The 14644-nt window shown below is 37.7% G+C and overlaps 1 protein-coding gene across 2 annotated transcripts in view; it reads left to right on the forward strand.

Moving 5' to 3' along the window:
* The window catches only part of gab2 (GRB2 associated binding protein 2), a 62269-nt gene that overhangs the window by 18823 nt on the left and 28802 nt on the right, over window positions 1-14644 (forward strand). For both annotated transcript variants that reach the window (XM_015388553.1, XM_015388556.1), the window contains exon 2: window positions 10762-11062. In XM_015388553.1, coding sequence (XP_015244039.1) covers window positions 10762-11062 — 301 coding nt within the window. The remainder of the gene's footprint in view (window positions 1-10761; window positions 11063-14644) is intronic.

A 14644-nucleotide genomic window follows, 5' to 3' on the forward strand; every position in this document is an offset into this window, starting at 1 on the left:
TCTGTGTTTGTGTTTTTTATTAAAATTAAATCATTTAGCAATATTATAAAAAGTCCAGGCAGAGCTGCACATAAAATATGGTTTCAAACCTTTTCAATAATTATCGATATCGATCAATATGCATTTTTTTTTTATCGATAAGCTTTTTTCTATATCGCCCAGCCCTAATATATATATATATATATAATATATTTCTTGGGGGGGGATGCAGCATTTTTAAACAACACGGGATATTTAAATAAGTATTTATTTGAAGCGGATGGATTGAATTTGCTCTCCCAATAATGAATGGTTTAAACAACGACGGTTTAAACAAAATAAAATGTAAATTGTATATAATTGGTAATGTTTCGTAATCAGCAAGTTATTGTAATACCATCAAAGTATAGTTACTAAATTACAACATACTAAATAATGACACCAGTGGAAAGATTTTTGATCTTTAGATACATATTTGATAGTTTATATTGAAATATAATAAATAGGCTACTTATTACCTCAAAGATCTAATTCGTGGTTGTTTTGAAGAAAATAAAACAAATGAATGCCTTTTTTGTACTGGGTAAATGTCACCTTACCACAAATATCCCACTGCAGATGTTTCTCAGTGACTTAATTTTTAAAAATTTACGAATGTCACTTCATCTCTGTATAACTGTATAATGTTAGCTATGCAATGTATGTTGTCCAAAGAGAGCCATTTATTTTGGATACATTCATCAGAATCAAGTTCAATTAAAAGTGTGTAAAATACATACAGGTGTTAGCTCCTTATGAGAATGTCTCTTTGAAGGCATATTTCAAGCCTTATTTTAATGCAGATTAATATGAAAGTTAAGTCAACATAATGAAAGGAAAAGCCTAACCCCTTGCTCACACTGGCTCCGGTGCGGTTACCGAGCCGACAGAGACCGCAACTCCCGCACACCCCCTCTCACACCGCCCTTTTGACTACGGTGCGGTGCGGCTCTGCGGCTCCGGCAACAGGTCCGGAGATTTAACAGAAGTTCACTTGAGTTCACGTAACTTCACGCGATAACACGGCCCAAATAAGGATATTTGCGAGAGCTTGTTGCGGAGGTTCTCCGGCACGCCGCAAGGATAGCTTTCTTGCGGAATTTTCTGCAGCGCCGGAGTGTCTCGGTAACCGCAGCCGGACAGCTCAGCAGCCGGTGAGAGAGGTTTACGTCTTTTTAATGACTTGGAATCACTGCGGCGCCGCACCCACCGCACCGCAACGGTAAGACCGGAGTCGGTGTGAGCCTGGGGTAAGTAGCCTGTAACAAGCCTAAGATGTAATCATGTTTTTGAAACAGCACTAAGCAATTAATTGCTTTTGCAATATAATTGCGATTTAGCGAAGCTCAATTTGACGAGCAGACACCGACCAACGAAGACGCTGACTTTTTCACTCCAGCTTTTTAGGCGGTGATGATGCTCTTTAAGTGGGGACGACAGGGTTGCAGCTTGCATGCAGATCAGTGCATGCGAGTAGAAGTAAGCACTTTATCACCCAACGGTTACAGTAAAGCCCTGTGAAAATGGACTCTGGGCAAGAAAGCTTTGAAGGTCATGAAAACAGTAAAACACCAAAATCTACATCTGCTAGTCATCAGTCCAAAGAAAAGAAAATTAAATCGCAATCACATTATTGGTTGAAAGAAAAATTACAACTTAGATTTTTGGCTAAATCATTCAGCAGTTCAGTAGAACTTTGTGGGTATTAATGAATGAATATTTTTCTTCCAAGCACATAGACAAATATTTGTAAAGTAAAGCCACCTCTCTTATCTTATTTCATGAGCTTGCCAGATCAGACCATAGTCTGAAACGTCATGTTTTTGTCAGTGAGCCCCAGGGCAGCTGTGGCTACAATGTAGCTTGCCACCATCAGCGTGTGAGTGTGTGCGTGAATGACTGAATGTAGTATAAAGTGCTTTGGTCAAGTCTCCTGACTTGAAAAAGCGCTACATAAGTACAGGCCATTTACCATGCGGCCAAAATACAGGTTGTCTCGACTTGGATAATAGATTAAAAGATCTGCCCTGTGGAGATTAGCTGCTAGAACAGCCTCTTTTTTTAACTTGAGTTGAATCATCATGCTCTGCCTCACATCTCCCCTCCCTGATCAGAGAAAGAAGGCATTTGTTTACAGTGCAGACACAACCTGGTTAAGGTAGCTGCTTCCTGGACGTAGCCTTCTTGCATAGTTGTTCTCCAACTGCTCCAAAAATTGTTTTAAAAGGTCAGCGAGAGGTTGCTGCTCAGACACCAGGATTATTTAGATCTTCACTCATGTTTTGCTCTGTATTGAAAAAGCTATAATTTAAACCAACCAAGTATAGTAGTAGCTCTGGTTTTCAAGTGTCTACGGAGCAGAATCCTCTACTTTGTTGTCATCCACCTTCTTTTAACCCCTTTAAAAGTACCAACAATTTTATGTTACATGTTTAGTAGATGGACCGAGGTTCAGTTCTTTTAAAAACATCACAGGTTTGACAAGCTGACATTGGCTGGTCAGTCTGGGTGGAGACTTTAGTTAATTGTTTACTATTGAAGGTTTAAAAAAGTTCTGAATTATATATCAGTTTTAGACATTAAGAAGTCTTAGATGTTTCACATTTTTCTGAATAGGCTCTACAGAGATTTTACAGTGAGTGGTTTTGGAAGGGTAGCTTTTCACAAATGTGATTCACCTGTTGTGAGCAGCCGGCCAAAGCCTAGATTAGTACCTGTTGACCTATTGATTAAAGGTCAAGCAGGAGGAGGGATGTATCATTGCAAAGGATTAAGCAAGTGTCAGGTTCAAGAGATGTTCATCATTTAGTGCTAATGTGACCAAAACAAAAGTTGGCTACTTAGGGTAGCAGATGTCCACAGGTGAAGTGGTTACATGGCATAGATATACTCCCTGCCAGTGTTTGTGCAGCTGTATAGTGTGTGTGTACCTGTCTAGCCATCAGAGTGAGGACCACTTTTTCAATTTCCCGATCAGATTGAGGACCAGTTGTTTCAAAGTGAGGACATTTTGCTGTCCTCACAAGCTATTTTGCTAACGGTTAGTTTTAGGGCTAGGGTGTCAATTAGGGTGAGGTAATGGTTAGGTTTAGGGCATAGAAAGGGTTGAAAATGACCGAAAATCAATGGAAGGCAATAGGAGTCAGCACATGGTCCTCACTACATAAAGCAGAACAAGTATTGTAGTTTGTGTGTGTGTGTGTGTGTGTGTGTGTGTGTGTGTGTGTGTGTGTGCTGCTGCAGGTATAATCTAGGGGAGGCAGATTCAACGACAACAACCTGCTAACTCCTCTGCTTTAATAGGACCCGAGGTAAACAAGACTGTTCTATCCTGTAGCCTGAATAACACTCTTGTTTAACTTGGATGTTTGCTGATAGCCATTTAAAAAACATGTTGACTGATTCCCATCATTCCGCCTGTTGACACAGCCTACTATTAAACACACATTTCTCCATTCCTGTAAAAGGGCACACCTTGGTTAATTGTTTATTCCATGACTAACTTGATTAGTCTGAGCTATTGCGGCGGTAGAGTGATAAATTTGATGCAAATAAACAAGACTCTTAGAATTTCCCTGTGGTGAGTTTGTTTTTTTTTAGCTCTGTGTTCTTTGAAGTCTTGCAAAACTGTTAAGAAAAACACTTATGTCATTTTTAGGAAGCTTTTCTGTGAATCGTTGATTTCCTCCAACAGAATGGTTGTTCTGTCATTCTCCAAAAAATAAAAAAAAACATCAATATGTTAGAGAAACAAAAGAATCCTTCCAGATGAGACAGTTTTTGATTCTATTTTTAGTCAGCAGCCCTCTCAGAAGGGAAGTTGTCTATAGTTTTGTTGTTACTTGCTTTCCTTCCCCATAATCTACAATAGATGCAGAAGTGTTATCCTTTGTGCTGTGAGGCCGTCTCTGTGTTTCTGGATCTTGGTATAGGACAAATCAATAAAAAAAAAAGTCAACTCAAGCCTTCCTGGGATACAGTAGTTATACAAGACAGGGACTGAATCCTTCTCACCAAAGATGTGTATGGCTGCTCTCTCTCATGGAGAACTCTGAGGGCTGGCAGGCAATCTTTCTCTCTTTTATTATGACTTAAGACCTTTACAACCGGCAACGCGTTAGATTTTTAACTCCATTCTTAGGTGGCACTTTTCACAGATCTTGTCTGGCTCATTTTCATAGCGATTGTTGTTAGTTTCAAACACTGTGCTGTTTTCAGCTTGGATTTAACCTTTTATTTGACTTTGATCTCTCCTGCAAAAAAGAAAGGATGTAATATGATGAGCAAGCACTGTTATATGAGAGTTGCAACATATCCCTTGTGGTTTGTAATATGTATTCTAGCTACTACATAGTTTTTTGTGTAATTTGTGGGCTGGTTCAAAGCTTTGTGTTCCTGAGGACTGTCCAGTCCAGTTGTTATCAAGGGCAGTGTTTCTGCCTCCTACTACCCTCCCCTACACACTATTTTTTTTCCATGTTCTGAGCTGTGAGATGGGGGAGGGGAAAGACTGGAGAGTTCAGCCTAGTTCTACAGCTTCAGCTCCTACTTCCCAGTGCTTAGACAGTGATCGATATGTTCAGACATGCTCTGTAGGACAGGCTGTGGGTTGGCTGGCTAATTTTCTTGTCCTCCTCCCTCGTGATCCATTTTGTTAGGGAAGTTTTGCTCAAATTTGAGTCATGGATGGCACAGGATGCACATGCAGGCTGATACAACAATTGATTAGACTCTGAGGCCATAGAAACTGTGGCTAAGGATAAGATCAGTCCTGTAATGTTACATCATTTCTTTAAAATTTTTGCTTTGTGTCTACCACCCTGACCAAAGCTGTTAGATATCAGGACTAACCAAACTTTAAAATGTGCAGTGGTCCAGTTTTCAATTACTACTTTTTCTTTTTAAGAAAAGTAAGACAAAATTCAAATTGACACCTACGTTTCTCCAACTATTTAAGATAGGAATCAAAACATCAATGTTTGGTCTTGTGTGTTGCTGTGACTCAATTTCAACAGAAGAAAGGCGGAAAACTAAGGAGTATTTCTTCTTTGGAATCAGTGGTACTACGACATTTACCATTACATTTACTCATGTCCTTATAACCCTCCCATATTTGTGCTTATTACATAGTTCCTGGAAATTAATTATTTCTTTTTGATTCCCTGACATAAACGTTTTTGGCTGTTACCAGTAAATCAGGCTGACTGGAAATAAATCAACAAGCTGTGTACCCCGCTACCTTGGTTCGCATTAGCTACACACACTGAAGATAAGATCATAACCTCCACTTCCTGGAGACAAAGATGTATGCAGCTAAAACATTACTGTCAGTATGTGAAAAACCAAAGGAAATGTATAATTATGATAGGGTCTACATAGATAAAGTAGGAGGTTTGAATAAAGATACTTTTTTTGGGGAAGGTGTTTATATGTTAGTGAATCATTATTGGTTGTCTATAATTAGCCAAAAAAAGTAACAACATTCACTTTTAAAATAATTTAAAACAGCTAAAGTTGTCCCAATTTGTTGTTTTTTCTATAATGACACTGATCCAAGTGCTTCATGATTAGTTCTTTGACAAATTAAGTTAACGTCATGCGTATGCCTTAAAATCCTTAAGATTACAGTAGGGCTGAAACAATTAATCGGATTAGTAGTGATTAATCGATTATTGAAATAAGCGTCAACTCGTTTAGTAATCGATTAATCATTAACTGGAGTTTAGAGACTGTGAAATATATTTTTGGCTGACACTGTGACCCACTTAGAGCAGTAATTATATCAAAATTGTAAAAAAAAAATATATCAATGTTTTAAATTTAAGATAAAAAAAAATGTTTTGCCTGTCATTTTCTCTATCCAGAAGCCCTCAAGCTGGGCGTACACTATGCGATTTTTGGGGCGATTTTCAAGTCATGTGAGAATTTTTTTCGATCGGGCCGACGTTCAGCCTGATTGTGAGTCGTGTAGTGTACAGGGGGTTACGAGCACACGACCACACCTCCTGATCAGGAATCGTGAGTTCGGGCGAAAATCAAACATATTTGTTTTTCTCCTGAACTCACGACCGTTGTGGGCAAATCGCTCAGTGCGCATGCACAAACAAGGATTCTTCTTTTTATTCGTCCTCTCAGATGTAAACAACGAAGCATGGTGGGGTGCGAGTGAAATGGAATTCTTTCTGCAAAATTGACAGACCATAGTAGCCACGTTTGCTCAGCCATGTCTTTGTACAAATATGTCGTCGCCTTTTCTTTTTAGGGCTTTCAGCACAGAATTGGACAAATTGCCAAGGCAGCGCGTTTCACTATAGTGAGCTTCATATTCCCCTTCTATTTGTTTGGCTTCCGGATAGACAAGTCAAATCAGCCCCATCTCACTGCGGAGCTGAGCCCGACGTGCTTTTTAGTCGTGCAGTGTGAGCAGGTAGATCGCATCAGAGCGTTGGGCCGAACATACATCGTGAGCTTTGAACTCACACTGTACCACGAAACCCGTCGTGTCGTACAGTACTGATCAAACTGTATGACGAAACCCCAGCTGTGTGCAACGGTTGAGAAAGTCGCACAGTGTATGCCCGGCTTTAGGTGGAAAAGTTTTAGATTCACCTGGTTTAATTTCGTAAAAAGTCTTCTTTAAGGAAGCTTTGGCTATCGGATTATTAATCAATTTGCAAATAGTCGTTAGTTGCAGTCCTAAAGTACAGTAAAAACCTTTCTACATTTTTACCAGTATTAGTTGATCTATATCAATTTCGTGATAGTTTTTACCTTAAAACATTCAATATTGTCATTCGGCTTACCAAAGAAGAAATAGAGGGCCCTTCTCTTTTGTCCCGCCTTCCTTAAAGGACCCAGCTCTTGCTCCTCCCACATTAATCTTTGCTTTGTACCATCTTCAGCCTTTAGTTTAAGCTTGTGCTTCAAATGTATTTTTATCAACCCTTTGAAAAACAGCCAAACCGTGAATTACATCTTTCTCTGCTTTAGGCACCTTGCCTGTTCCACTACACTCCTTTACTAGAGCCAGCTTTTTCCTCACCGGTGCCTCACGATACTGCAGAGCTTCTGCAGTTTCCATAAGACAGCATTAATATACTTAGTACTTAAAGTAATAAAATGTTTCACAAACAGCCATTTATTCTTAAATACAAATCTGACTTAATATAGCCGCAGTGGTCAATAAACTCACGTGTCTCCTGTTAACAATATTCACTTTGTTTGCTAAGTCTAAGCTAACCTGAGCATATTTGCTTGTTTTATGACTCCTTTGTAATTCAAACCCATTCATGTTTCCATCTGGTTCCAAGTAATTGTTTGTAGTTAAAACATGATTTTTTTTTCTATCCTGCTATTATTATTTAATTTTATTTTAAATACAGTTAAAACTGTGCATAACAAGGTCACTTTAACGGTGCAGTTTTCTTATATGTTTGCATTAATTGCAGTGACCTGGATGTTTAGTCAGAAATTCTGAAACCAATTATTATTTGGTATCTCTTAAAATACGATGTGTCCATTATGGACACAGCTTCTGAAAATACGCTATTATTTAGATTAAATGTAAAATAAATACAAATGCCTAGATTTTTATTTCTTTAATATAGCGCATAAACAGAAAAAAAAAGTAAACACATAAAACCCAACTATAAACCACCCCGCTCTTTTTACCCTGGCTCGACCCCCCCACACGCTGCAACAAATAACACAACAGTAATAATGGCAACATCCCCTAAACTGAAAAGACATTTAAAAATGATGACAGTGTCTGAGATTACTTTTCAGTACATCCCTTGATTGCATACTTTTTATTCTCGAATTTTAGGAAAACTAATTCATACATGAGGGGGGTTCTGGGACTTCCACTCGACAGGGAATTCAACATCTGGCCAGCAGAGAATATAGGCAAAAGAGACACTTTATAGACCATTAGCAGTTATTTCCCAAGCTGTGTGTAACTTTAGGACTGTAGAATGTTTATCTTTGTAGGAGGAACCTCTGGCATAAGTTGTGGAGCAATATCGTTCCTCTGGTCACATGATCTTGATACATTAAATCCACAGTAACACAAATAGATAAAGAAAAATATAGTGTTACACATACAAATTATATATAAAAGACTAACGGCTCAATAAGTTATGCAGAACAACTTTATATGCATGCAGAGCAATCTACTACTTTAGAAATGTGTAAGGTCACTTGGTCACTTTAAGACAGACGGTGATGGAGCTACTAGTTTTTTTGTTTTGTTTTTCTTTGTTGAATTTTAGGGGGAAAAATGTTAAATGGGCAAAGCATAAAAAAAAACAATTTTCTGTCCCTCTTTAACTTTTTAAAGTCTGAATAAAAATAGTAAACATTAAAATTTCAGGTTAAACTACAACTACTCAGGTTCTCTGTTTGATATTAGTATTGCATCAATGGAAAAGGTCAAAAGAGTTTTCTTAAGAAAGTTCATAGTACTTTGGTAAAAACACATATATTTATGACTTTCTATATTTCTACATCAAGATAAATTATATTATTAGCATCCGCTTATTCTGTCTTTCCTGTCTATCACCCTGTTCATTCCTGTTACACTTAGGTATTCTAGATATTGTTTAAGTCTGTTTGGGCCAGTTGGTTCCATCCCATTTCTGTTTAAGCCAGATTGAAGTAAACCTGCATACTAATGCAGAGGATCCAGGTAGACACCCAAGCTTTGAAATTAGGTCCTTAGTTTTACTATTTTCTCCTTCTCTCTTGTGTTTTCAGACTCGCTGATACACCTGCTGAGTTCACTCATATTCCCTCTGTAACTTTTCCATTTTTCCTATCAGAAGATAGATAGGAAAGGTTTCCACTCTCCATCCTAATGTCCCTGTGAGCCGCTACAGATGGTGACAGGTTGCCAATACACACATTACCAGGGCAGTGAAGCCAAGGAAGCTTTGTCAGCCATCACTCATTTCATCTCTGTATCTTGAGGTTAATGGCCCCCAAAATAGAAAAAAAAAATGTTCGTACCTCCAGAAGAGATTAAGAAGATCGTATTTGTAGGGTGATTTTTTTTCTTTTTTTGGGAGAGGAAGCATTAGCCTTGCGGCAGTGTCTGTGCTCATGGAGGGGGAGGGGGCCAGCAGGATCCTGTGTGTCAGCAGCCTGCATGTGAGACGTTGCCTGCTGGAAGTGCATCCCTGGCACATGTTCAAAAGCCCACCCCACACTCTTTTATGCCCCCTTTCCCTTCCTGGTCTATCTTCCTCTTTTGTGTCACAGTACAGAGAACAGAGTCTTTACAATGACTACTGCCTAACCATGTGGAGATGAATCATGGAAGGCTGCTGTTCATAAAAAACAAATACATAGATGTTATTGTATTCATCGAGGTGAAGCTCAATACAATACATTATTAATAAAATGACATTGTGTTTTAGTTATATAATAACAAAAGATTAGATTGAATAAATAATAGAATGATATATTTATTCCTGCTTATATAGAGCAATATGGTTCCCAGTTAACCAAAGCCCAACATTTAGTATCTCCAATCATTTTTATATAAAGTAAGACCAATAAAAAAGGATCATTATAAGGATACTGAAGGCTATCTGTATTCTGTAAAGTTGATGCTATAAACAGCTCTCATTGCAGAGGCTTCTATGGCATGCATTTCTCCATCAGTGTGGTATATGTGGGCCATCCACCCTTGCTTCTACTTAATAGTGACAGACTTCATAGATTTGCTTTTGGGTTTTGGTCTTGCAGTTCCAAGAACAAACAATGCTGTGGTTATTGAAACAACTTTTGGTACTTTTGAGGGTTGTGAACCGGCACTAAGTTTACTGGGAAATGAAATCAGCATATTTATAAAGCTGTTAAGTAAAGGGGAGCATGAAATGTTCTGAAACTGACCCGGCAGACAGCTTCACTTACTTTGGTCTAGACTTTGGATTTGCCTCACAATCCCCACAGGGCTGCAGCTCTCCCTGTCACATGTATGTGTTACTATTTCTACCAAAGTTTTTTCCCCACTAAGCCTTTGTTTAGTATGCCAAGGTAATTAGCCAAGATCATCAAGTGAATAGAAGTAAACACCTACCATAATAAGTCAGAGTATAATGGATCTACATAACAGATCATTGACACTTTTTTGTTGAATTCTTTAAAACGAATACAATTTTTTACAATCTTCTAATGTATATAGTTGCACCTGTATAAGCAGCGGTTTGTTTTTTCTCAGATAAACCTTCAGTGACTATATGCTGATTTGACTTGATTTGAATGGAGCAGAAAATTGCCTTTTGTCCTGTTCTTGTAGCGGAAGGAGTCTGCAGTCTTTCAATGAAGCTGTCATGGAGGAGCGCTGCTTCTCTTCGCTCAGTGAGGGATATCTGCACAGGAAATACGTTGGGAGGGAGTAAACACCTGCTAGTCCCCCCCTTCCCCTCGCAGTCACTAAGATATACACGAACCACACTCAACCACATGTGTGCTTAAAAAGGCAGACTTTTCTCTTTGGTGTTTTTGATCAACAGTAAACAACAGATCAAGCGTCCAGCTGTTGAGACTGCCACCATTGCAACACTTTCCCTTTTTGCACAGTGAGATTTAAACCTATACGAATGTGTTGTTTTTTTCCTTGGAATGCTAATTAAGATGGTGTTGCTTCCAATGACAGATGATTCTTCAATGTTATAGGATTTTAAATGCATTGTTTTTGGACATTAAGCTCCCATTCATACCCTTTTTCTTTCATTTCAGGCATGGAAGAAACGCTGGTTTATACTTCGGAGTGGCCGAATGAGCGGTGACCCCGATGTTCTGGAGTATTACAAAAACGACCACTCGAAGAAGCCCATCCGGGTCATCGACCTGCACTGCTGTGAGCAGGTGGACGCTGGCCTGACCTTCAAGAGGAAGGAATTCCAGGACAGCTTTGTCTTCGACATCAAGACCTCAGATCGCACTTTTTATCTCGTAGCTGAGACGGAGGAAGAGATGAACAAGTGGGTCCGCTCCATCTGTCAGCTGTGTGGTTTTAACCAGTCCGACGACACTCATGGTAAAGGACGTTTTTGTGTGTCTGACCTTCTTCTAATTGTCCTCTAAGGATGAATGTATTTTGTTTTCCATTTTTGTTCCATAGGAAATTTACAAATATGTTATACTTTTAAAAAGTTAATTCAAAGCTGAGCTTTTTTTTTTTAGAAATGTTGACATGAAAGTAGCCTTCGACTCCTGCTTGAAATATAGTAGAATGCCTGCATAAATCTTACTCTGTCAGAAACTTTACAAGCCCCCCCCCAGTGACGGTGTAGAGCAGGGGTGTCAAACTCTTCTTTTATATTGGGCCACTTCAGCGTCATATTTTCTTTTGAAAGGGATGCTTGCAGGTGTAAAAATCAAACTTTTGACTTATTCACTGAGTTAACAAAGAGCACTGCTCTGGCATTATAACTGTACTCCCATTTATGGAGTAGTTTCAGCCTTTTTATACACATTAACAGAACATATACCCTTAATTTATGACAATATGGCCTTTTTTTGGCTCTTGACTGCCAGATAAATTACTGTGCCGGGCCGCATCCAGCCTGAGGTAGATTCTAATGGAGCACCGTTCATCACTCTAAGTAAAGTAAGGCAGTTTTAAATCACCACTTTGTTGGAGCATAACATCTAAGTATAAGGATGTTGTTGGTTTTTAAATAATATAAACTTGATTATGTTAGGAAACTGTCCTATGTTGGTCAAGATTGTCCTAAAGTGAGAGTGTCATGTAAGGTCATGCCTGCTGACACATTTGTAGACCTTAAACTAAGGTATAGTCTATAACTCTATCTAAAATAATATTTATCTTTTAATGTAATATTTAGCTTATGAACTTATTTATAATAATCCAACAAGATCTATTTAATAAAAAAACTCGTACTTTGGTATTTCTTATTTTTTGCCAAATATTGAGCATCTTTTCAAATAGTTTAGCATCACATTTAAGAAGTTAGGTTTTATCTCAGTTATTTGAGAGAGAAAACTAATGATAAAATATTTGCGTCACAGACTTTTCTTATGATTTTTCTCTTTTTGATTGATTCTTTCTCTCATCCTGGTTGCTTCTATACAAGGTTTGGCATTATTAGTGTGGGCATTAGCCTGATGATGCACGTTTTTGGTTTTATCTTTTTGTCATTATTTCACCTTTCACTTAGGGTGCAGTAGTGTTCTACTAAAGCAACTCTTTAGCTTTGCAGCAGCTTCATGCATGAGTAGGATATATTATTCAGCAAGCATTTTTACCTTTGATAGTGTTTTTTTTTTCTCAGTTGGTCAAATGGTGCATCCTAGTACACTATTTGCCCTAACCCTTCTGGGCGAGCTTATCAAAGTAAATTCTCAGTTTTAGAGAAGGTGCTTCTCTAACACACAAAATCTTATAAGATGGCCACAGAAGAGTAAAAAAAGAGTCCTAATAAGTGCTTCCTGAGGCCCATGAGTTTTCAGCCTTCTTAGAATTTGGATACAAAAATTTCAAACATGATATCATTATCCAAGAAAATATTAAATTTCTTAATACCATAGGGATAAAAATGAAAAGTAATTACAAGCATAAACGTATTTTTCTGAACGTAGAAAATCTACTTCTACCTCTGAACTGCAAATAATCCAATAATCTAAAATCAACAATAGTAAAAAATATGCAAAGACTACTTGTCTTTAGTATCTGTACAAAGACAAATTGTCTGGATACAGTGTTAGAGTATCAATACTTTCAGAGTAACCTTAGCTCTGATCCAACCTGTAAATAATATGAGTGTTATTACTCCTGTACAGTTTACTGTGAATATCCAGGTACTTATTCATGATAATGGATTTTTGCCCATCATATCAGGCCTCCTAATGCTTAGAGGTCCATGTAAGAATGTATTAAAGTAATGCTCAAATGAGAAATTGCCATACAGAACTCTGATTTTATGAGCATCAATAAATGAGCTTTTTACTCTCATTATCTTTTATTATGCTTACCGCCTTTTATGGCTGAATGATTCCATTGCCATAAATGCTAACTTATTCATTGTAGTCATTTGCATATATTTCACAATTTTCTTTTTAGATCAGCCCCATTTCTCTAGTTTTTTCCTTGCCATCCAGTTTGTATTCATGCTGTTGTTTTCCCGCCATTGACAGCTGGTGGACGTTAATTTCGGTGCACATGGTCGATCATCCGAAGCAGGCAGTGTGTCCAGGTGTAGAACTGGAAAATAAAACTATTATGAAGTGTTTAATGATCCTCACGTCACATAAACATCCCCATGTCCATATGGGGCAAATAGAATAGTCTTTCTCCCCTTCTTTTAATATGAATTGTAGTTTGAAAGGTTATGGCTAGATGTAGGAAATATTTCAATATAAAGACAATTGTAGTCTGAAAATGGAATAGGCTTTTTTTTTCACTAAGGTCTGTTTTTACAGAAGTGTCTAGTTCCTTTTCTAGTTCAGTTTTGTCTGAGTTTTTTTCACTATCTAAATGCATTTTCAATCTTGTTTTTAGCACATCTAAAATCCAAATAGAGAAGTTGAGAACATGCATCTCTTTAAACGCATCCTTTTTCAGAAAAACCTGTCTGTGCTTTCTCAGAAAGCAAAATTTAAGATAGAAAAAAAGTAACACATTTTTCAACAGCATAATACACCAGACCTAGCAGCTTGTTAGTGAGACACATTTTAAAATAATATTAATAAAAAAAAACGAATCAGTCATTTCCAGTTAAAGAGTAATAAATAAATCCTTAATGGAATTTTGTGCAGCAGCTAAAAAAAGCAAGGAAGTTTAAACAGACATGAAGAAAACTAACTTTTAGTTGCTCTTGTTGCTGTTAAATCCACAACCTAAAGAAATGCCATAGACAGGTTGTCAGGCCAGCAGCATGGCTATTAAGAGGTTACTGCCCAGATAGATTAAAAGGCTAGACTAGGAGAACATTGTTTAGAAAATCAGTTAAAAGACTGTGGAGCAGCTGTAGGAATCAGCAGCTCAGGTGGGAATGTTGTTAACTACTCTGTGTATTCTCACTGATTCTGACCTTTTATAGTGGAGTTACAAAAAAAAAAAAAAACAGTGTTAAAACAGGATATAAAAAACATAATATAAAGCCTTGAAGGGAATATGGCAGAAATGTGGGAGGTCAGGAGCTTACCAAGTCACCAGAAATGCAACAGAATGGCTTTGATTAATATCTTTATGCAATAGAATGGCCCAGTTATAGATCTGACATATATCCAGTTAAAGAAAAACAATCTGGCAAGACTTAAAAACAGCTTTTTATTAAATGCTCTACACATAAAGTTATTATTACTGTATGTCTCCGTGAGCCGTCAGTTTAACATTGTTCTAATGTAGGCACCATGTGTAAAACTATATCCTTTGAAAAAGGTTTACATCAATCGATCAAAGAAACTGGTTGACACTATGGCGTTCTTGAAAAGCTATGCGTGTTCTTCCTGTTTTTCTGTTCCATTTTTCTTTGCTTTCCGTTGCCACGCGAAAGACCAAGACATCATTAAAGTAGCCTAAATAACAAGCATTTTCTTACACAAACTTGCGTTGCACAACAGGCTGTGTTTTTTTTGTTTTGTTTTTTTTGGGGGG

Source organism: Cyprinodon variegatus, unplaced genomic scaffold (genome assembly GCF_000732505.1).
Source record: "Cyprinodon variegatus isolate N-32 unplaced genomic scaffold, C_variegatus-1.0 Scaffold427, whole genome shotgun sequence".
In the NCBI taxonomy this organism is placed as follows: Eukaryota; Metazoa; Chordata; class Actinopteri; order Cyprinodontiformes; family Cyprinodontidae; genus Cyprinodon; species Cyprinodon variegatus.